This window comes from Puma concolor, chromosome A2 (genome assembly GCF_028749965.1).
Source record: "Puma concolor isolate L17-30 chromosome A2, mPumCon1.1.hap2, whole genome shotgun sequence".
In the NCBI taxonomy this organism is placed as follows: domain Eukaryota; kingdom Metazoa; phylum Chordata; class Mammalia; order Carnivora; family Felidae; genus Puma; species Puma concolor.
Genome location: NC_141668.1, coordinates 127,566,668 through 127,592,033, shown reverse-complemented (window position 1 = coordinate 127,592,033; position 25,366 = coordinate 127,566,668). Strand labels below are relative to the sequence as shown.

General features: G+C 37.4%; 1 protein-coding gene across 1 annotated transcript in view; it reads left to right on the top strand.

Annotated features, from left to right (window-relative positions):
• CNTN6 (contactin 6) overlaps window positions 1-25,366 on the top strand; it is a 290,327-nt gene that overhangs the window by 216,617 nt on the left and 48,344 nt on the right. The window contains 1 exon segment of the mRNA XM_086697579.1: window positions 25,026-25,153. Within this exon segment, the coding sequence (XP_086553705.1) occupies window positions 25,026-25,153 (128 nt within the window).

The window sequence follows — 25,366 nt, the reverse complement described above, 5'->3', positions numbered from 1 at the left end:
CCTGTCTCCAGTGGTCTCTATAGCCCTACACTGAAGCTTTTCCCAGGACAGGGATTTTGTCAAATCTGTCTGTGCATGCCCTGTGCCTTTGGTATAGAATCTAAACTCAATAAATATCTGTGGAATGAATGAATGTGTCAAAAAGGATGAATATGTAAGACGTCACCAGCTTTAGAGAAAAGCTCTTCTGGACAAGATGCCTTGAGACATAAGAGCAGAAGCTTCAAAGCCAAGGGGAAAAGATTGATGAAGGGGAAATCTGTTTCCTAGCCCTGACTGGGCTCCTTCCTCTGTGTAGACTGCCTAGGAGATCACTGCAGGTATTCTCAACAGCTTTGGATGTGGATTCCTTTTAAATGATTCCTCTTTGATTCCTAAAACCTAATTGAGGTTCGAAGACACTGCTGTAGAATTAGAAAACTCAAGAGATACCAAAGTATCAAATGCAGCACTTTGTACTGAGAGTCTGGACAAATTGATTACTTCATTTCCTAAAGTGACTCAAAGTCCTCACATAAGGAGCAGGAGTGAGTGTTGTTTACTTTCTATAAACGTTAAACACTTAAACACCATGTATGTGGGGAGGAGAAAGAGAAGGAAGAATATATGAATAAAGTAAGGAAATGAGAGGAAAACAAAGGGTTTGAGGGAAACTGCTTTGAAACGACTTTTCAGGTTTATGTTTTGTTTTGTCCCATCTAGAATGAATTTGGGACCTTTTCATCTTTTGAATAATCACTAAGAGCATATCAGAATAAGCATTGTCTCACTATAATTAATTTTTTTAATGTTTATATTTATTTTTGAGACAGAGCAAGACAGAGCATTGAGTGACAGGGGAGTGCAGAGTGCAGGGAGAGGGAGATACAGAATCTGAAGTAGGCCCCAGGCTCTGAGCTGTTAGCATAGAGCCCAACTTGGGGCTCAAACTCTCAACCACAAGATCATGACCTGAGATGAAGTCAGACGCTCATACGACTGAGCCACCCAGGCACCCCGTGTCTCACTATAATTAAAGGAGTGATCTGTGTGATTTCTAGTCACAGATGCTTCTTCTCTAATTTCGTTCTCTCATTGCTATAGGACTTCATTATAGGTTTCAATAAAAAGAAACAAAAAGAATTTTCTCCTGAGCACACATCTTAAAAAATTGAAAAAAAATAAATAAATAAATCTGAGCCGCGGAAGTACATAGTAATTACAGAGGTGTGTCTCTGCCAGTTCTAGATTACCTTAAGCAGTAATTTGCACAGGTCATACAACCATCCATGAGACTTTGTGTCTCTGCATGATCCCTGTCCTGTCCCTACTTCTATTGCCTTCTGACCTGACTGGTTTCATTGAGTGCATGGCTTCATGCTGCTTTTTGGGAAATACTGCATCTGTGTTTTTATTTGTGTTGACTTAATGGGTTTTTTCTAGTCTCATCATAGGGATTTCCAAAGAAGTTGAAGGTGAAAATTAGAGAAGGAAGGAACAAACGAAGGAAGGAAGGAGAGTAGGAAGGAGTTTTACAGAGCTAGATCCTAAATTCAAAGACAGAAACACTGAATCCCAGCGTACATTTTGAAATGCCATGCCAGTCTGCTTATTTCACTTCAGTAGAAACATAAATATAATTCCTACCCTTTCATACCTCTGTTAAAACATGACACAGTTGTACACATAGAAAGGTTTAAAAAGCCACATATGGACAACAACTTAAATGTTTACAATGATCCCAGGTAGGAATAGTTTTTAGTTCTTGACCTGTGTGGGAAAATGCACATTTTTACTTTCTGTTATAAAACTTGTATACGGTGCTGTCTCCTTTGAAATTTCATTGTCACTAACTCTTGCTTCCAGTAAAGTGTAACTACCTAGAGATGGTTGAAAGGACTCTAAAGAAGCCTATTCAAAGTAATCTTACTGTATTGCCTACTTATAAAAAAATGGTGGCAATATATATGTTTTGACACTTTCCTCTACTCTTGCATGAAATGAGACAGCATACATCACCTATATAGTAAATGATAAAGCTTAGACTCTATGCCAAGTTGCCCATCTCTGTTTTCAGGTCTATTCCACTCAACAGGTAACAGAGAGCATACTTGATTCTTCATTTTTGGAATGGCTGTTATTACATGATTTAACCTACTTTCACGTGTTGGTAATTCAGATCAAGCAAGAATTCTAAATATAATTAATATGTTTCTTATTGGCCTGTGTGCTTCAGTTGAAGTCTTGACTCTTTTATGATTTCTGTCTTTATAAGTACTTGTATTCATGGCAGACTGTCCAAGTAGAAAAGTTTTCCTACATCTGGAAATAGATGTTTCTCTCTCTTTCAAAAATAAACATTAAAAACTTAAAAATAACAACAACAACAAAAAGAAAACGGGGATTTTGGTCCCAGTTCTGTCACTGATGAGTGCCCTGACCTTGTATAAAACCACTAGCATATTCTCTCTCTCTCGCTCTCTTTTTTTTTCCTTTGAGGTGACTGTTCTCTGGATTTATTTAAGGTGAACTACAATCAAAACAACTTTAAGAAACATTAAACCCTATACCCATGTAGTGACTGCCAGAATAGGGTTTATATATTAGAAATAGAAATAGAAATCAATGCAAAACATTAGTGTGCCAGGTTAAAATTGCAGCTGCTATCATACTTATAATTTTCAATATATTGCGCTGGTTTCCTCAGGTGGCCAAGCCTGAGCCAGACATGGTGATTGCTTTAAATTGTTCAAAACAGCTAAAATGATCTCATTGGATGGATTCAGAGGTTAGAGAGCCCTAGCAGCCACACTGTAGCACCACAGCGTGGTGAGAACCACTGTTTCCTTTACCATTATATGCCCAGAACCCAGCTCAAACCTGGGACATAATAGACATTCAATAAATATTTTCTGTGTTGCTAAATCAATGAAAGGTAACATTTACTTTGGGTTGTTCGTATCCGCCTGACTTAAGACATTTTGCATTTAAACCAAAAACGTACTTAATAATTAATAGGCCCATGATGTGTTCATTCAGTCTGTAAATATTTAATGAACACCTATTTTGTTCCAAACACTGGACTAGGTGTGGTGGGTAAAATGTTAAGCGAGTCAAATATCTGACACATAATATCCTTTCGTAAGAAAGTGTTTGTCTTTGAAGTTATTGGGAGTCAGAGGATCTGGGTTCAAGTCCCAACCCTACCTCTCATGTAGTTGATAACTTCTAGCAAGTCGTTTAACTTCACTAGTCCTCACATAGAGAAAATAGTACTTGTCTCTCCCACATGGTTCTATGAGACTCAGTTGGTGGTATCTGTGGAAAGGCTGGAAATACTCTACTCCTATTGGGTGCATTTATTGCTGTTATCCTAATCTTCATGCAAATCCCAGTTACACATTCTTACCTCTACCAGCCAGAGTAAAAACCACAAAGGTATCTCTGCAAGGCATTCTGAGGCAACTGAGGGAATCAATTTCACATCGGCTAAGTTTGATTAATCGCTTCTTTTTTTTTCCTCATGGATCCACTTAGCAAGTGAACTGACAGAAATCAAAGGCCTAGATTTATTTATCTCCTTGTGCTCAGCGACTGCTGGCTATCTGCTCAGGGATCACCTCGTAAATTTAATAGGAAATGTTAACCTGCTGGACAGACAGCTCAAAGTTGTCCTCTGACAGGCAGGATTATTTTTTTTTTAAATTTTTTTTTTTTTCAACGTTTATTTATTTTTGGGACAGAGAGAGACAGAGCATGAACGGGGGAGGGGCAGAGAGAGAGGGAGACACAGAATCGGAAACAGGCTCCAGGCTCTGAGCCATCAGCCCAGAGCCCGACGCGGGGCTCGAACTCACAGACCGCGAGATCGTGACCTGGCTGAAGTCGGACGCTTAACCGACTGCGCCACCCAGGCGCCCCGACAGGCAGGATTAAATACAGTGCCTAAACCACCTGGGATTTGGTCAGAGTGTGCATAAAATCTCTGAACAATAAAAATAAAGAGATAGAATGTTTTCCCATTATTGAAATATAATTGAATTAATAAATAATCCACCACATTTCTTCATTCTTCTAAAAAACAAAAGGAAAGGAAAGAAAAATACACATTTCTCTCTCATTTCCTAAGATAAAATAAAATAAAGCAAAAGAAAACAAAATAAAATCCTGTTATATAGCAGACAAATGGTCATTAATAATGAAAATAACCATTGTAAACACTTTCTATAAGTCAGGCATTATATCAGATACATTATATATCTTAAAATTAAAGTACACTTTTTTCATATGCAGATACATTCCTGAGGAACAAAGTTGTCACATAGTTACATATGGTTACTTTTCTACTACCTTTACCCTGGTAATCTCAAAGAGCTGAATAAAAAGATACTTGGAGATTCACTGACTATCAAACTGAAAAGTAGAGGTTCTAGCCCTTGGCAGTTGGTCTTAGGATGTGATTATATTTCCCAGACTTGATATCAGAGGACTGGTGAACTCCTAGAACCAATTTTATTACCTCTATCCACTTGGGGTTGGAAAGGGGGGGGGGGGCAGAGAGAGAGGGAGAGAGGGGGGAGAGAGGGGGGAGAGAGAGGGAGAGAGAGAGAGAGAGAGAGAAAGGGAAGGAGGGAGGGAGAGTTACAAACAGACCTCACATCCATGAATTTTGTGTGCTTTATTCTCTAATACTGATACTCTGAAACCCTGTGTGGCCCTGGGCCCTTGACACAGTACATATACCTTTTGGGAACATATGAATCCCTTAGGTAGCATGGAATCTAGTAATGGAGCTTATTCAGTATTTTTGCCTTCGAGCCCCAAACCTGGCAGGCCCACTTCCAACTGCATAGCGCTCCAACGCCCTGAGCTCTCCCTCTTAACATAGTAGTCCTTTGTGAGGAAGTGCTGGGCGGGGGAAGGGGGGAAGTCAAAAATGGCAGTGAATGAGTAGGAAAGAGGAAGTAGAGATGAGTAAGTAGGAGATGAAGAGAAAGAAGGGTAAGAGAAACAGGGTATTCTCTGTGCCAAGAAAGAATCAGTGGTTCTTGAGCAAGTAGTGTCATCTTTCTTCTCTTCATGAGCAAAAAGAGTACCCTTGGGAGGATCTACTTGAAAGCCCTTAGCGTATTGACACAGAAGATGAACAGAATAAAAATTACAGTTTGTCTTCATTCCACTCTTTGCTAAACTAGCTAGACAGAGTAGTTCCTGTGGTTACATAGGCCATTGCCCAACATTTTGCCACCATTCTGCTTTTCCCAGGAGCCTTTTTCCAACCATCTCACCTTGTGGGTTATCACCTAATGGGGGTCTGTCCGCCTGGATGCAAGAGAGCCAGTGATATGATGCCTCCTTCCTGTTTGACCCTTCTCTGTGTATCTTTCAATGTCTCCTTTCTCTATCACCACTTTACCTTATTCCTTTACCTTTATCGTCAAGTGCTCAACCTTCATAAAATATCCCCTCCACACAAGTCTATTCAGTGCAACTTTAACAAGAATGTTGTCACCAGCACACAGGCTTTTCTATCTCTTCCTCCTCCTTGCAAAGCTTCCTAATGGAACAAGCAAATAAACCTAATTTTATTTCGTATCACCAACTACTTAATGTAATAGTGCTTAGTACATCAGGTAGCATGAGTATCAAATAGGCAAATGAACCATATGTTCCCATGTTTAAGGAAGAATGACAGTCTGCATAATGCCAGGCTTATTACAATCTCCCTTCTGTGCTGCTTCTATGTAATAAAATTTTAAATTGTTCCTACTCAACTCCTGAGAGCCTTGTTAAGGTGAGCCTTTCCAAGGGAATACATGCTAAAGATGTCACGAGCCATCTGATACTCTTGCCTCTGTCACGCAAAGATTTAACAAGCTGAAATCCTGTGCGCCCCTGTCAGTCTTGCCCTCATTTTTTTCCTCTTGCCATCCAGTCCTTCTTTCTTTATCCCCACTGGCCTCTACCGGTCCGGTGCACTGACCCTTCAGCAGAGTGCGTGTGAAACCACCTGCCTGCCATGGTCAGAGAAAGCTCTGGTTCATTAAAGATGTAAAGCCTGCCTTTAAACTCAGCCTGCCCAGCTGAGTGTGCTCTGTTTTACACCACTGCCTTGGGTTAGACTCTTACTGGTCTGGTTCCCTGTTTGAAATGTTTTAATGATGGGTAACACCATCCTGTAGCTTTAAACCAAGGGCAAATATGACCAAGCAAAAAAGTTCCCCAAATAAATAGCACCTTATATTCTTGCACCGTACCTTATGTCGAAAAATATATAAGATCCATTGTAGAGTTTGAATTTGTAGTCTGTATCAGTAGGCTTCAAACTTGATCATGCATAAGAACCTTGTGAAAAATGCAGATCCCAGAGCCGTGTCCAAGATTTTCAGTCAGTGGGTATGAAGCGGGGCTGAGGAATCTGCATTTTTATTGTAAGTTCATGCCCTCTGCTCTGAGGAGAAGCTGAGACTTTTGAACACCCCCTAGAGAAACACTGGTTTGATGCAAACATACTGCTTGAGAAATAGAAACTTCATTGTATCTCCTTTCCCCCCAGAACTTTGCTTCCTATTTAAAGTGCTTGATTCTTTGTCTTATCTCACTGCCAAGGAGATAGAAGTCCTTAGTTCAGTTACTGTTTGGAAACATGAATACAATTGGCCATGGAATGGTATCCACTTACTTCAGTGCGTGCTTCTAATTTCTGAGTGACATTTATATCCTCCAAAATTTACATAAATATTCAGCAGCAATAATTTTATAGGAAGAAAAGGTCAGTTATTAGTGCAATTTACACAAATGACCTTTTGTTCTTAGTTTGACGTTTGTGGAAAGAAGTGATTACTTGATGTGCTTAAAATACAACGCTACTTACTTAGAAATGAAATGGTTGCTCTACAGGTATTTGTTACACCCACACCTTTTCGTCCATGCTGGTGGACATCTAGAACGTAAATCAATAGAAATAAATGGGATGGATAGAATTGCTGTCTTGTAGAAATTATGATCCAGTTGAAGAAATAAAAGCCCAACCAGCTGTGTAAAAGTCAGTCTTGTTAATATCTTCACAATGAAGAGTGAGGCTTGTCAGAGCATATTTTTTTTTTTAGTCACTGGCTATTATTTCCCATTTTCCTTTGTCTTTTTTTTTCTTTTTTTCCCATAGAATTGTTTTTGTTGTTGTTGTTTTGTTTTGTTTTGTTTTTGGCAGGGAAGGTGTTCTTGTTTTGTTTCCAAAGGAAGCTAATGCTAGAGCCCATTTCATAAAACAGCTAATAGTGAACCAATCTGACTAATGTCCAAGAGGGAGACCCAGAGCCCCTCTCAATGCCCTGCCCAGTTGCCCTCAGCCATAAGCTGCCTTCCTTCCAGCAGCCCATAGTGTGCCCTGAGAAGCCCCTATATTTCCTGAGAGCACAGTTAGAGAATTGCTGATTTGGAGTGACAAATCTGATTCTCAAGTGTGACTTGTCAAACTATTCATTTATTTATACGCACAGTTGCAAACCACTTTGACAGGCCTTGTGAAAAAATTCTGGGTTTATAAATTTGAATGAGCTCCGAGTCTTGTGGGGGAAGCAGACAGGTCAATAGCTCCAGTGCAACAGGGTGTGTGTTATCACAGACAAAAGATGGTGAGGACTGACTCAGCTTACAGCCTTTCAGAAAAGGCCTCAGCAGGTTGGAGGGACATGAACTGACCCTTGAAGTGTAGGGAGGAACTTTTCCTAGAAAACAAAGGTGCGGAGAACAGGTTGATTATGTGTCTGTCTTACCGCGTACACAGTGTCACACATGATGCCGGTTGAAAGGTTTGGATATACACCTACCTTCCTCCTTGCAGGAGATAATTCCTGCACGTACAGACACAAATCATTTTGAGAGCCATCCAATGGTTGACTCTTTGCCTGCTTAGGGATGCTTAGGTATACTTAAATATACACATTTTTGTTTTCCTTCTAAGGTTAAATTAACAAATACAGTCAGAAATCCGGCTTTCTCGTCGTTGACCCTGAGTCTCCTCAAATAATAACAATACTAGTAGTAGTAATAACATCAACTTATGGAGTACCTATCATGGGTGGGTAGTGTGTTGGCATGTTAGAGACATCATTTCATTTACTTTTAAAAGATGCCTATGAGGGGTGTGTTATTTGTTTATATTTTTTAGGTGGTTAGAACTAAGGCTTAGCGAAGTTAAACATCACAGCTAAAGTTACACACTTTTAAGTCATAGAAATACGTTCACTTCCAGGAAGATCTGACTCCAAAGTTCTGTGTAATCTTCAGTACCACCATGTAGACCTTTAGTTAGTTTTCCGATGTAATGCAGTGTCCATCTGTGGAGGCAAAAGCAGAACATCATACTATATACATTACTTATTCATTTTTTTTTTAAGTTAGGACTAAAACTCTTCTAAAAACAGTGATATATACAGTCACATTCTAATTTTCTATCAATAAAAGGTATAGAATAAGTCTGTATGTTGTTGCATTAGATGGAGTCTTAATTCACACCAATAAAATAAAATAAATCAGTCCTCTTAATGGCTTAGCCTCCTCTATCTACAATATTCAAATGATTCAAATGACTGATTAGATTTTTTAAATTTTATTTCTTTTAATTTACATCCAAATTAGCATATAGTGCAACAATGATTTCAGGAGTAGATTCCTTAATGCCCCTTACTCATTTAGCCCATCCCTCCCTCCCACAACCTCTCCAGTAACCCTCTGTTTGTTCTCCATATTTAAGAGTCTCTTCTGTTTTGTCCCCCTCCCTGTTTTTATATTATTTTTGCTTCCCTTCCTTGATGTTCATCTGTGTTCTAAAGTCCTCATGTGAGTGAAGTTGTATGATATTTGTCTTTCTCTAACTGATTAATTTCGCTTAGCGTAATACCCACTAGTTCTATCCACATAGTTGCAAATGTCAAGATTTCACTCTTTGGATTGCCGTGTAATACTCCATTGTGTGTGTGTGTGTGTGTGGGTGGGTGGGTGTGTGTGTGTGTGTGAGAGAGAGAGAGAGTATGTATACACCACATCTTCTTTATCCATTCATCCATCGATGGACATTTGAGCTCTTTCCATAATTTGGCTATTGTTGATAGTGCTGCTATAAACATTGGGATGTATGTGTCCCTTCAAAACAGCATCCCTGTATCCCTTGGATAAATACCTAGTAGTGCAATTGCTGGGTCGTAGGGTAGTTCTAGTTTTAATTTTTTGAGGAACCTCCATCCTGTTTTCCAGAATGGCTGCACTAGCTGGCATTCCCACCATCAGTGCAAAAGAGATCCTCTTTCTCCACACCCTTGCCAACATCTGTTGTTGCCTGAGTTGTTAATGTTAGCCATTCTGACAGGTATGAGGTGGTATCTCATTGTGGTTTTGCTTTGTATTTCCCTGATGATGAGTGATGTTGTGCTTTTTTTCAAGTGTCAGTTGGCCATCTGGATGTCTTCTTTGGAGAAGTGTCTATTCATGTCTTTTGCCCTTTTCTTCACTGGATTATTTGTTTTTTGGGTGTTGAGTTGGATAAGTTCTTTATAGATTTTGGATACTAACCCTTTATCTGATATGTCATTTGCAAATATCTTCTCCCATTCTGTCGGTTGCCTTTTAGTTTTGATGATTGTTTCCTTCAGTGTTCAGAAACCTTTTATTTTGATGAGGTCCCAATAGTTCATTTTTGCCTTTGTTTCCCTTGCCTCTGGAGATGTATTGAGTAAGAAGTTGCTGCGGCCAAGATTAAAGAGGTTTTGTCCTGCTTTCTCCTCGAGGATTTTGATGGCTTCCTGTCTTACATTGAGGTCTTTCATCCATTTTGAGTTTATTTTTGTGTATGGTGTAAGAAAGTGGTCCAGGTTCATTTTTCTGCATGTCGCTGTCCAGTTTTCCCAGCACCACTTGCTGAAGAGACTATCTTTATTCCATTGGATATTCTTTCCTGCTTTGTCAAAGATTAGCTGGCCATACGTTTGTGGGTCCATTTCTGGGTTCTCTATTCTGTTCCATTGATCTGAGTGTCTGTTTCGTGCCAGACTGATTAAATTGTTAATTTAACATACAATATAATTTTTGGTGACATATAGGCATAGATATGCAAATTTGGTAAATTAGGATAAACTCCCTAAGGTCCATGAGGGACTTGATCTAGATATGTAATTATGTATTACAATTAAGAAGAAGATATAATTAGAGTTAGCAGACACGGAGTCACATCTAAGTTGGTATCCCATCCTCAGCCATGTTTGTAAGTTTGGTTCTGTAAACTCTGAGTAATACAATAGTTCAGTAGCCAGAAAGGAACCAGAATCGGAGATTCCATTCACATCTACCACCAAAACCACATTCAGGACAGCAGGGGAAAACATTTCCCAGATATATTACCTTCTGAAATCGCTGAGGGACAGAGATAGAGTGAATTTTTTTCTTTTCATGTATTTGTTGTTGAGAGACAGAGCAAGAGCAGAGGAGGGGCAGAGAGAGAGAGAGAGAGAGAGAGACTCCAAAGCAGGCTCCATGCTCTGAGCTGTCAGCACAGAGCCTGACATGGGACTTGAACCCACGAATGGTGAGATCGTGACCTGAGCCAAAGTTGGACGCGTAGCTGACTGAGCTACCCAGATGCCCCGGAGGTAGAGTGAAAAGGGAAATAATAATAAATGTCCCAGCCCAAATTCCTCTCTTGCTATGCTTGAGGGAAACCAAGGACCTCAGGGGTAAAATTCCAGGTTTAAGGTCACCTGGCTGTACCTGAATCTCATCTGTCTCAAAGTACGCTTCAGATACAACTTTACATTTGCAAACTTTCAAAGTCTTGAGATCCCACAATAGGCTCATCATCATATATGTAATGAAAGTATAATCAAAATGTCCTGGCAATGTTTGAACTTTCATTCTGCACAGCTCTTTCTGTTTCATTGTGTTTTCAATTGATTCTCCTCTACTTATTTTATGAGCATACTTTTTTTAAAAAATGCCTTTTAAGTCCTGTGTTCACAAACTTTTTTTGTCCTTTGTCAACTTTATAATTTCCCATGTCTTCTTTTGCTCTGCTTCGGTTGTGAGGCACGTTAGCATATGAATCTGTATTAATTCTCTTTTGTGTTTTCTCCAGCATCCCAAAATACTTGAGCAAATGGAGACACTTTTCTTTCTCTTTCCTTCTCCTCTACTGAACAGCCTCTTTCACTGGGTTAATTTAGCTAAGCTTTCCATCTGATGCTGTTTTGTTAATGTTAAATCACATTTCCTTAACATTTCACGGGAAACAGCAGCGCACTCTGGCATGCTGTTGGAATAAAGACATATCATGACACCAAATAATTATGTTATTTAGCAACTACTCTTGTCTGCCATCTCCTAATCTGTGTCACCATTCAGTCACCCAGAATCTGTGTTTGTGTTGTGTGTCAGCCACTACAAAGCTGGTGCTTAAATTATTTGCATATATTAAATAAAGAGTCACATTTTGATACATTTTAAGGTCTGAATATCTAATGCTTGGTTTTTGCTTTGGAATTTAGGACAGTTGAACCTGGGACTTAACTTTGAAACACTTGACTGTTGGCACCGATTAATTACACATGAGGCATAAAATACAACTGCAGAAAATCAGGAATTAAAAAAAAAATTAGACACTGGTAGCAGTGACGTTTTGACTTCCATATAAATTGAGAGGTGTTTGAGTGCATTTTAATCTCCAGGTAACACTTCTCAACAATCCTTTGCGAGTTAAACCCTTTCAGTTTGCTGTGTAATGACCCCCAAATTATGTTTGATTAATCCTTTCTAGGGAAGCATATCTTTAGTTATTTAATGTGTTTAAAATATATGTTCCTCTAGTTTATTGGGAGTGGTGATAAAGGGGTAACATAACAACACCCATGCATGCCTGATTTCCTCTAGGGCACCAAGAGAAATGTGCCTTGTGGCAAAACATAGCAACATTGAATTTATTTGTGCTGCCAATTAGTGATGCCACTCCATGTAGGTTTTCATTTTTTACTTTCCTTGCCTTAGCCACCTCCCATTGCACATATAAATTTAAACACGCTGTGCCTAACATAACTCTGTTCCAGAGACCCAAGAAACACTATTATTTGTCTGGAGCTAGGACAGAGGCAAAGAAAATACTACAGATATAACTGCTGTATTTTCTGTGAGTCAGTTAAATAGTTAGGAATGCCCACCTCGCCCCAACAGAGTCCAAATCAACACAATAATTTTAAAAGATTTTAGGATGGCCTTTGTTAAAACTTCAGTTTCAAGATTGGAACTGCACAAAAGAATGATTAAGGTGTGCTGTATATACTCAAGTCTTATCCTTGGTTAGACTGATTTGAATGTATCTCTTCTTGTGCTACTTTATATGGCAGTCTGCAAACTAACAGAAAGTCAATTAGCCAAATAATGACTTTGCTTATACCTCTACCTAGCGTCCATTTTTACACAGAGGTTATTTGTCTAAGTGGCTTTCTGTTGGTTTCCTGTATGTTCTCATAATATGAATAAATATACATGCAGACCTACAAAAAACAAGGCTAAAGATTTCAGAGTAAATACAATCAAAAAGCGTAGTTATTAAGTATTTATGAATTGTAGGTATTCTTAGAAAATACAAAGAAGGGGCGCCTGGGTGGCGCAGTCGGCTAAGCGTCCGACTTCAGCCAGGTCACGATCTCGTGGTCCGTGAGTTCGAGCCCCGCGTCGGGCTCTGGGCTGATGGCTCAGAGCCTGGAGCCTGTTTCCGATTCTGTGTCTCCCTCTCTCTCTGCCCCTCCCCCGTTCGTGCTCTGTCTCTCTCTGTCCCAAAAATAAATAAACGTTGAAAAAAAAAAATTTAAAAAAAAAAAAAAAAAAAAAAAAAAAAAAAAAAAGAAAATACAAAGAAATAAAGAGTAACAGTTACCATGTTGGGGGCTTTCATTATCTTCCAGGCTAATGCCCAGCATTTTAAAAATATTTTTAAATGTAACTCTCAAAACAAATCAGTGTTGTTATTATTTCCATTATCCCCAGGTACAGGTAAATCTTACAAGGAAATCAAGCAAGTGCTTCCAATGTGCAACAGCCATAAAGGGAGAACCAGCACACAGACAAAGCAAGCAGACTTTAGAGTCCATTGTCTTACAATCCCCGCAGTTACCTCAAAAAACTCAGCTTTACAGTCTATTTAGAGAATGAACACTTGTCTAAAAAGATAATTATAACAAAGGAGCTAAGGCAATACAATGAAGCAAAGACAGTCTTTTCAACAAATACTACTGGAACAATTGGATACCAACATGCAAAACAAATTTTTTTAATGAATCTAGACACAGACCTTACACCTTTCACAAAAATGAATTCAAAATGGATCATAGACCTAAACATAGAAACAAAGCTATAAAACTCCCAGAAGGTAAGGAGCTGGAGGAAAACTTAGATGGCCTTGGGTGTGGCCATGACTTTAAAATTTTTTTTAATTTTTATTTATTAAAAACAATTTTTGAACGTTTATTCATTTTTTGATAGAGAGAGACAGAGCGTGAGTGGGGGAGGGGCAGAGAGAGAAGGAGACACAGAATCCAAAGCAGGCTCCAGGCTCTGAACTGACAGCACAGAGTCTGACGCGGGGCTCGAACTCACGGGCCTTGAAATCATGACCTGAGCTGAAGTCGAACGCTTAACCGACTGAGCCACCCAGGCGCCCCAAAATTTTTATTTATTTTTGAGAGAGAGACAGAGTGTGTGTGAAAGAATCACAGAGAGAGAGAGAGGGAGACACGGAATCTGAAGCAGGCTCCAGGCTCTGAGCTGTCAGCACAGAGCCCCACCCAGGGCTCAAACTCACGGACTGTGAGAGATCATGACTTGAGCCAAAGTTGGACACTCAGAAGACTGAGCCACCCAGGCACCCCTGGCCATGACTTTTTAGATAAAACACCAGAGGCAGACTCCTGAAGAAAACATACAATAAGCTGGACTTAATTAAAATAATTTAAAAAAAACAACTGCACTGTGAAAGACAATATCAACAGAATGAGAAGTCAAGCCACAGACTAGGAAAAAATATCTGTAAGAGACACATCTGATAAAGAACTGTTATCTAAAATACACAAACAATGATTAAAATTCAGGGATAAGAAAACAATTATCATAAAAAAATGAGTCAAAGACCTGAACAGACACCTCCCCAAACGAGATATACAGATGGCAAACACACATTTGAAGATTCTCCACATCATATGTCATCAGGAACATGCATATTAAAATGAAATACTACTACAGGGCTATTGGAATGGCAGAATCTGGAATACAAACACTAAATGGTCAGGATGTAGAGCAGTAGGAACTCTTATTCATTGCTGATGGGAATTCAAAATGGTATAGCCGCTTTAGGAAACAGTTTGGAGGTTTCCCACAAAACTAAACATGTTCTTTCCATACAATGCACGTATCATACCTGTTAACATTTACCCAAAGGACTTGAAACTTGTCTCCATACAAAACCCTGCACTCTATAATTTATAGTATCTTTATTCATAATTGCCAAAACTTGGAAGCAAACAAGATATTCTTCAGTAAGTAAATGAATAAATGTACTGTGCCACATCCAGACACTGGAATATTAGTAAGTGCTAAAAAGAAATGAGCTATCAAGCCATGAAAACATATGGAGGAATTTTAAATGCATATTACTAAGTGAAAGAAACCAATCTGAAAGGTTACATACTGGGTGATTGCAATTATGTGACATTTTGGAAAAGGCAAAACTTTGGAGACAGTAAAATATCAGATTGCCAGGGGTTAGGAGAGGGAAGAATGAATAGTTGGAGCACAGAAGATTGTTAAGACAGTGAAAATTCTTGGTGTGATAGTATAATGATGGATACCTGTCATTAAAATTTTTTCCAATCCCCAAGCATATACAACACTAAGGGTGAATCCTAAGGTAAACTCTGGCCCCTGGATGATTATGATGTGTCAGTGTGGATTCCTCACTTGTAACAACTGTACCACCAGTGGGAATGTTGATAATGGGAGGAGCTATGCATGTGCAGGGGTATATGGGATATCTGTACCCTTCTCTCAGTTTTATTATGAACCTAAAATTCCTGTGATAAAAAAGAAAAAGAAGAAAAAAAAGAAGAAAGGGGCGGCTGGGTGGCTCAGTCACTTGAGCATCTGACTTCGGCGCAGGTCATGATTTCATGGTTCGTGAGTTTGAGCCCTGCATCGGGCTATGTGCTGACAGCTCAGAGCCTGGAGCCTGCTTTGGATTCCTTGTCTCCTTCTTCCTCTGGCCCTCCCCTGCTCGTGCTCAATCTCTCTCTGTCTCTCTCTCTCTGTCTCTCTCTGTCTCTCTCAAAAGTAAATAAACATTAAAAATTAAAAAAAAAAGAAAATTCAAAATACAAGGCAGCATAATGATTCATATAATGATTCAATAGAAAAAGTGCTGACTCAGGATCAGAAGACTACATCCTGGCTATGTTTAAATTATTAAAAATTACTAATCTTTAATATTTTGAAAAAGAGGAAGAAAAGTGCTGCAGTTTGGTAGAGAAAGCTGCTTTCCCAGGTTCTCCGGGAAACAGAGCTAAGATTGAGGCAGTTAAAGACAGGCAGCAAAATGCAGGGTATTTTATTGCACTAGCCACTGACTCATTTTAAGAACACAGACACATAACTGGTAGTTTGGCATCAGTCAGCCACATAGAGTATCTCCAGGCAGAAACTACATGGGAAAAGTCTTTGGAAGGAATGAAAAAGGGTTATCTGTTGGCTGCCATTTTGCGGGTGGGCTTGTATTATCTGGACCTTTGACAACCAATGACACTAAGAGAACCTGAGAGAATGTCTGAAACAGTGGGAATCAAGAGTAGGTTTGGGAAGTTGGATGAGATTCAGCTAAGCAAATTGGAGTGCAAATCCTCACTCCAGGATTTGAGGAAGAGCCTCTATCCAGGTTTTCATCTGGCAGTTCTGTGAAGGAGACACTCTTAAGAAATATTTGCAAATTATGAACATTTGTTTTCTCTCTGAGACTTATACAACGCTTTCGTGAAAAGAATATTTGCGCTTTTTTCCTGAATGGCAGATAAACGAGAGACAAATAACATCTTCCATAAGTTTTCTTGAATGTTCTGGTATACATTTCCTCTCGTTTAGAACTGACTCAATATTGTAAGTGTATTGTGCTTTACTGAGAATGATCTACATCATTTAGTAGAGAGGTAGATTTTTTCTGTCACCCATTCAATCATCTCTCGAGACAGCACTTCATTTTTATTCTATCTCATCTCTTTCTCTTTTTTGTTGTTTGTGTGGGTTTATCTCATTTTTCTTTCTTTTTTTCTTACTGCTCTGATGGTCATGGAAGGAATGATAAAATAGGGTTGCACTAATTCATTGATTAAATCTTTAAATTACCCTTGGCCAGAGGTGTAAGCTATTTCTTGTGTATAATTGCCATTAGAGCTATTTAAAGTTATTGACATAAAAAGATGGAAAGGAGAAACTTTATTCTGATTTAAATGAGCAAGCTTTGCTATTTACTTGTTTGTAGATCATGTCAGTCATTTTTTGTAGCTTGCTAAAATAAGGAATTTTTAAAAGATAGCTTATTAAATGACAGTGAAATTGGCATAGATATTATACCTTAACTATGATAATCAGGTGCTAAAATTATTAAAATGTAATATCAACATTTGATCTAAAATGGATTCCAGTGGGATATTTTACCTTAAACCTAAATTGTGTAGAGTTAGAATTGATACACACTTTCCTACTTCTTATCTAACTCATTTTAATCCAATCTATTTTACATTTTTGAGGTATCAGTAAAATTAGTCCGTCAATTAAAATTTCATGGTCTATGGTATTATCTTTAGACAGAACTGGAAGCAATACTCCAGTTAATAATTTAACTATAAAAATAGCAGTATTGCTCTAGTTTCAGCAATAAGAAATTATAATTGTGCGATGTCCTAATTTCTTTTAGTTCATGAAATTTAGCTACTGCTAGTATTCTCCACCCTCAAACTTTGTGATGGGTGATGGCTGATATCAAACAAACAAAATAAGAGCCTTCTTAATTTTTATTCATGTGAGATCTATGTATATAGATTTGTTTTCTGTATGTAGGGTAACCAAAGGTTGAATATACATTAGACCCACTGTAGTCATAACTACATGTGAATGTGAATCTCTATTATATTTAGGAAGTGTAGGATGAATAGGTTATCACATGCAACCCAGGAAAGCAAGGATAAAAACATTCTACATTAGTCTTTCTGTAGTTCCTTATAATGACACAAGAGTTGACATACATGTTTCAGGTAAAAGAGTCCTATGACTTCACTTGATTGGTAATTCATCATCCTGGTATTTCGTTCATAATAACTCATCAAGAAGAAGTCAAAGGATATGAAATCTGGCAAATGGGTTGAATATTACTTTTGTTTTCTGTTTATGCCACTAACATTCCTTGACAGTAGAAAGATTGAAATGTTGGATGTTCAGTCACTTTATATATAGTGTTCCTTCAACTTATCCATTAACCTTGAAATGTTTACCTATGTTGGTGGCACAGTTTTCCACATTTTCCATTTTCTCATGCCACTATAAAAATCTACCAATGTCACCTGACTGTCAGATACAGCTTGTAGTTCTGAATTTCTAACTTTTTAATGCACAGAATGCAATTAAAGGAATAGTGTGGTACCTTACAAATGCCAAATATTAATTTTTCAAATGTTGAATAGTGATGATACATCTACACATGTAAATGTCTTTAAATTCTAATTTTCACAGAACATTTTAAATGCAAATGCCTTATTTTGTGATTTAATCATCTGAATAGAGTACTAAGCTTTGGTAATATAAGGAAAGTTTTTCTTTTTTTCTTTCTTTTTTATTCTTTCTTTAATGCTTATTTATTTTTTGGGGGGGGAGGTAAGAGAGAGAGAGACAGAGCCTGAGTGGGGAGGAGCAGAGCTAGAGAGGGAGACAGAATCTGAAGCAGGCTTCAGGTCCAAGATGTCAGCACAGAGCTGGACGCGGGGCTTGAACTCACAGACAGCGAGATCCTGACCTGAGCTGAAGTTGGAGGCTTAACCAACTGAGCCATATAGGTGCCCCTAGGGAAAGTTTTTCTATTCGATTGTGTGAACAGTTTAAATATTCTAATTAAGTGAATATTTAAGGATAGAGACTTGGGAGGGGGAAGAAGGGTGTTTATTGCTAAACTGTGAATTGATTATATTGGAAGTGTTAAGGAGGAAATATACATACAGTGTAAGTTGAGTATCAGAACATAATGCCAAATCCAACACAATCAGGGACTGATAACCATGTGTTAGTGAAAACCTCAAAATGTGCTGCTGAATCCAGTCAGACAAAAGGATTTTAAGACATCAGGCATGAGTAAGAGTCAAAATGAGAATCAAAAATCCTAGGGGCACCTGGATGGCTCAGTTGGTTAAACATTTGCCTCTTGATTTTGGCTCAGGTCATGATCTCATGGTTTGTGAGATCAAACCCTGCATCAGGCTCTGCTCTCACAGCATGGAGCCTGCTGGGGATTCTCTCTCTCCCTCTCACTCTCTACTCTGCTCCTACCAACACAGGTATGTGCTCTCTCTCTCTCTCTTTCTTGCACTATATACAAATATTTAAAGAAAAATTCCTAGTCTGAGTTGTGCAGTAGAGCAAAGGCAAAAGACTAGTATCGATGAAGAGTAAGCATGAGATTAATAGCTAGCATTTAATTAATTCAATTATCATAGCAACCCTATTTTCCATCCCAAAATAAAAATGAGAACATTGTGGATCAGAAAGAGTAGTTTGACAATTACACAGACAGGAGGTTGCGTGAATTCAGCGAAGCCTCTTAGGCAGTGAAACTTAATGCTGGGAACAGTCTTTCTGGCATTAGGCTCCTTTCAAAACGCCTGGCATACACCTCTCGAGTCTCTTTGTTCAAAGTGAAGTGTGACAAAAAACAATGTTGTCAGTGTTCATGGAGTTACAAAAGTGCCTATATTCTTTGGAACAATGAGAAACTGGTTCATTAAAAACCTACCTATTGCCTGCTAACTAGCAGTCAGGCATAGTGCTAGCATTTCCAATAGTTTCCATCACTTACTCCTCACAACTCTGACACAGATGATACTAATATCCCCAAGGTACAGGTGAGAAGCTGAGGACTTGGCATGTTGAGTAACTTGGCCATTTGTTACAAATGTTAAATCTTAGGGCCCAGATTCAGTAACAGCAGTTTGACGCTAAACTTCATGTTTGCTAATAACTTTGCTAATAATACCCTACTGCATAGGATGGCATAGAAAAGAAGAAAGAGAATTCTTAGTATTAGTATTGCCATCATTATTATCTCATGTTTATGTTTAACACTCTCCCAATGTGGGAGATATCAAACTTGCCTTTAAGATTTCACAAAAATTTAGAACCCTGAGAAAATATGCATATGGACCCTGAAGGTGAGATTAACAGTCTCCAATATTAAAAAAAAAAAAAAAAAAAAGAATCTCCAATGTTAAAGATCATTCTATGCAAAGATATGTACATATATAAAATATGTAAACTGCTCAGGTTTGTGATCTTAGGAACTATACTACCAGTAAACTATGCTTTAGAAACTTGAAGTGAAAAAGCACTTGCTCAGGTAGTTGCTTCCTGTTCTAAAGAAAAAGAGAGATCGGAATCTTGGCCCTACAATACGTAGTGGGTAATTTCAGCAAATTACTGCTACTTTCCGTGTCTAAGTTTCCCCATCAGGAAACTTGGGGATGGTAACAATTGTGAGTCCCGTCTGACCTAAAGATTCAGCGATTTGGTATTTATTATACAATTGGTACAGGACCTGTGCAGAGTCAATTTGTAAATATAGTTCATAACCTCCTTCAATTTTGACCACTGTGTTTAATCATAGAGATGTGTATCCTTGCTAATTAACACCCTAGTTCTCTATTTCTATTGTTAACATCTAACACTGAGTCTTGAACTCAATAGATATTAGTATTTGCTGAATACATTTGGAAGGAATAAAGTCTTAGCATTGCTCCATTTCTATTTGTATATTTAAATTGGTATTAGAGTTTCTTTGTTATTTCCCTTTATCTATTTCACCCACCCCCACTTGCCTCCCCTCTGGCAACCACCAGTTTGTTCTCTGTATTTAAGACTTTTTTTTGTCTCTTTCTTTCTTTGTTTCACTTCTTAGATTCCACATATGAGTGAAATCATATGGTATTTGTCTTACACTATATATTTCACTTAGTATTGTATCCTGAAGGTCCAGCCCTATTGTTGCAAATGGCGAGATCTCATTCTTTTTTTTCTGGCTGAGTAATATTCCATTGAGTAATACATACTACACATTATTTATCCATTCTTCTATGGATGGATACTTGGGTTGCTTCCCTATCTTGGCTATCAGAAGTAATGCTGTGGGGTGCCTGGGTGACTTGGTTATGTGTCTGACTTTGGCTCAGGTCATAATCTCATGGTTCACAAGTTCGAGCCTTGTGTTGGGCTCTGTGCTGACAGCTCAGAGCCTGGAGTCTGTTTCAGATCCTGTGTCTCCCTCACTCTCTGCCCCTCCCCTGCTCTTACCCTGTCTCTCTCTCTTTCTCTCAACACGCACACACACACACACACACACACACACACACACACACACACATACATTTTTTAAAAAAAGAAGTAATGCTGGAATAAATATAAGTGTGCATATATCTGTTTGAATTTGTGCTTTTTTTTCCTTTGGGTAAATACCTAGTAGAAGAATTACTGGGTCATATGATAATTATATTTTTAATTTCTTGAAGAACTTCCATATGGTTTTCCAAAGTGGCTGTACCAGTCTGCATTCCCAGTAACAGTGCGAAGGTTTCTTTTTCTCCACATCCTTACCAACACTTGTTATTTCCCACCCTTGTTATTTCTTGTCTTTTTGATGTTAGCCATTAGGAACAGGTGTGAGGTGATATCTCATTGTGGTTTTGATTTACATTTCCCTGATGATTAGTGATGTTGAGCATCTTGTCATGTTTCTGTTGCCTCCTGTGTATCTTCTTTGGAAAAATGTTTATTCTGGTCCTCTGTTCATTTTTAAATTGGATTATCTTTTTGTGGGAAGTGTTGAGTTGTATAACGTCTTTATATATGTTGGGTTTTCACCACTTATTGGATTATATTTTTTGCAAATATCTTCTGCCATTCAGTAAGTTGATATGTCATTTTGTTGGTGGTTTCCTTTGCTGTGCAAAAGCTTTTTATTTTGGTCTAGTCAGTAGTCTAACTTTGCTTTTGTGTCCCTTTCCAGAGGAGACATATCTAAAAGAATATTTCTACGGCTAATATTTTCTTCTAGGAGTTTCATGGTTTTAGGTCTTACATTTAAGTCTTTAGTCCATTTTGAGTTTATTTTTGTGTATGGTGTAAGGAAGTGGTCTAGTTTCATTCTTTTGCATGTAGCCATCCAGTTTTCCCAGCACCAGTTGTTGGAGAGACTGTCTTTTTCTCATTGCATATTCTTGCTTCTGTTGTCATGGATTAATTGAGCATATAATCGTGGGTTTGTTTCTGGACTCTCTATTCTGTTTGTAAATTACTAATGAATTTTCAGAAGCTGTACCACATTAAATGATGCTCACATATTTTCAGTTATGCTTTTATTGTCTATTAGCAGTATAATTTCTACAGTAAGTCCTAATATGAATATAAATATATATATTATATAGTAAATCAATTTATTGCCTTATGCTTCCTTCTCTATAACTATATTCTCTTGGCTAATTATGCGAAAAATCTTTATTTTTATTACTAGAATATTTTATCACTTTTTTGATACTTAAGCTTACCTTACTTGTGGCTGTGTTTTGTTTTAAACACTAGAGATGCTTATATGAAATCAAGGTAGAATATTTTAATGTATTTTATTAATATGTCTTTTCCAACCCTCCAGATACCATTTTAAACTATCTTCCAGAATATTCTAAAAGCAGAATAGAAAAATTCAAACTTTATCTTTCTCTATGAATATTACCAAAACCATGAATTAAAATGTTACAGTTAATTTTTATGGGTGCATTCTTCCTTATCTGAAAATGTCAACTGTTTAGTACAGTTTGATCTTAGTTGGGTCTTTCTTTCTTTCTCTCTTTTAATCATTTCTGGTAAGCCATATTTTAATATGTAATAGAGCTGGAAATTCTCACTTTTCTTTACTATTTTTGGTTCAATTATTCTGCATAAAATTAGGGCTCTGATTATGTGGGTTGATTCCATCTATATTATTATAGATTAAGTTTTCTTACTGTATTTTAACTTCTCATTGTTTGAAAAAATGAAATAAGTTGAAATACTCATACTATTTAGTGTGTTATACGATTTCCAGTTCTAGTTAAATCTCTGTCTTTTTATATCTTAGATTGCTACTGAATGATTTTTTAATCATCTGTTTTTAATAAGTGATAAATCAGTGCGGTTACTAGTTTGGTTACTTTTATAAAATATCTAGATTTAACATTTTTTTTATTTTTATACAGTTTTGCATATTGCTCTTATAAACAAAGTATGGTTTCTTAGAAATAAAGATAATCTTTACAGACTAAAGTTTAACTTATAATTGATTGATCACTGCTTCTCAAACGTTATTGTGGACCGATCAGTGAATATCTTGTTAAAATGCAAGGTTTGATTCAGGAGGTCTGGGATGAAAACAAATTTGAGAAGCAAACACAATATGACTCTTCTAAGGGCATCTAATGATGACTCAACAGGAATTTCTTGAACGTCATAATTAACAAGCAGAATGAGAAAAAAAAAAAAAACGTGGAGAATTTGTTTACTGCAAATTACTATGGATGCTTCTGAATAGAGGATGTGTGCTACAGATAATTAGATATAACTTTCAATTCATTCTCTAATACTTAAGAGCTATTTAATTTTGGGCAGATAGTAATTTTTCCTAGTCTTCATTCTTATTCTTTCAAACAGTCTAGGCTGTTGAGAAATATTGGTTCACTGATTAAGATTTCACAGAAACTTGGTTAAGCCTCCAACTTGGCTCAGGTCATGATCTCATGGTTTGTGAAGTCAAGCCCTGAGTCGGGCTCTGTGCTGACAGCTCAGAGCCTGGAGCCTGCTTCAGATTTTGTGTCTCCCTTTCCCTCTGGTCCACCCCTACTCGCACTCTTTCTCTCTCTCAAAAATAAATAAACATTAAAATAATATTAATAAAAAAGATTTCAATAAAAATAATCAATTTCAATGATGACAATTTCAATTCAATTTAACAAACATTATTGAACATTTACCATGAGCCTGAAAAGGGTAGTGGACTCAGGGTAATATTAAACCACTTTTTATATGAATTGTCCTTTTCTGAAAGCTATGTGAAAAATTATATGACATATAAACATTGGCATTTCTAGCTTGGAAATTTGGATGATGGTGTTTAGATATCAGCATATATATATTTTATATCACTTAAATTGTTTTATTGGCCAAAATTTAACATTGCTATGTTGTTGAAAAATCCTAGTTTTTCCTAAATACTAGAAGTAAGTGATGTACTCAAATGCTTCTCACACTGACCTCTCCTAATTAAATCAGACACAGAATTATATTTGGACAGGAGTTTGCTGCATAGTAGAATAGATTTACCACTATGTCATTAATGGTATGATTCCATTGTTAGTGTAAACTGTGATCAAGAAATCTTAGACATTTCAGAAAATAAATGAGATATCAAATGTCTGCTGTTGGGAAGCACTCCAAGATAATGACTTAAACAAAAATCTGATTATATGCCGTGGAACATTCTAAACCCAGAAGTGGCCCCTGCTACCCACTTGATGGCAGAATGTGGAACACATCACTAATAATAAACCTGACATCAGAACCTGGCTTCCTAAAAATTGTAGTTGGCTGATATTCTCTAGGTTTCAAAGTGGACAGTTAATTATATTAGCTACATTTTGTGTGATACACATATTAGACACAATGATAGGTTTGCAGTTAAACAAATACTGTTTGGTATTTTTTATAGATACAGCATGCTTGCCAATGGTCATGTCTGTATTTCTTTTAAAATTATTGTTGTTACAAATTAGCCTTCATCACTTATTTTTGTACAACTGTGGCTACCTACTAATGTTTTAAGAGCTATTTTTTTAAGTTGTTTAAATTTAAGACATAAAATTGGTCACATGCTTTAATTTTTCTCAGTTTTTTTTTCTGCTTATTAAAATATTTAATGGTGATTCTGTCAAGACCAATCTTGGGGTTTCCCTGATTACAACAGTGGTCTGATATTTGCTTTTGATTATTTCTGAGTTTCAGAGAAAACTTAAGAATCATTTTATGAAAGATTAGAGCTTCTTAAACTGCTGTCCCTTCATAATGTACTGTATGATGGCATGTGTTTTAGGACCATTTAGTTCAGTCTGATTCATGAAGACTTCATTACTTTTATGCTCTTACCTTTTTCTATGCGACAGCTGCATAACAGGGTAAGCCTGTGCCCTTTGGCTTTGGAACCATGTCGATGGTTCCTCCAACTCGCTAGTTGTGGCAAACACTGTCATTGAGAACTCCATTGTTTGGTGACTGAAAGTGCTAAACAAGAACTGGTTTATGAAGCCACAACTAAACAATATGAAAATTAGCTTGCATTTCTCTAACATCAGGTTCAATTTTCACCAGGGAGGTGACTTCTCAAAATGTTCAGTGAATTTGTTATTAATCAAGCAAATGGGCATTGTAGTATCAAGTATCCATTTTATTTTTAATAGGCATCAAAATCAACAGTGATAATTCAAGTGATAGTATAATTAACAACACTGTGTCAGACTAAAAGCAAATGTCATTTATTCTACTTTGGAGATTCAGAGATGCTCACAGGCAAGAATAGAATAAAGGAAAGGAATATGTCCGTGGTTTTAGTAATGTTTTAAAATGAAAGTAAACGCTTAAGACTTAGTTTTAAGTGCCTTACTTCTGTTAATTTTGCATTTTATTTTTAGGGTGTTTCTCTCAGACGATGGCAGCCTCAGGATATATAATGTTACCAGGTCAGATGCCGGATCATACACTTGCACAGCTACAAATCAGTTTGGCATCGCAAAGAACACTGGCAGCCTAGTCGTAAAAGGTATTTTATTATCTTCATTCGTGCTTGATGAACATTGGAGATATGTATGCATATCACAGTCTCTATCATAGTGTCAAACCTGTATCATAGTGTATATGTAAAATATTTGATTTCACAATTTATTTAAGAGTTCTGTTCTCATATTCATTAATAGTATGTTTACGTTGCCAGTGAGATACGTGGTAGATGTGAATACTTTGGCAGTTGAAATGC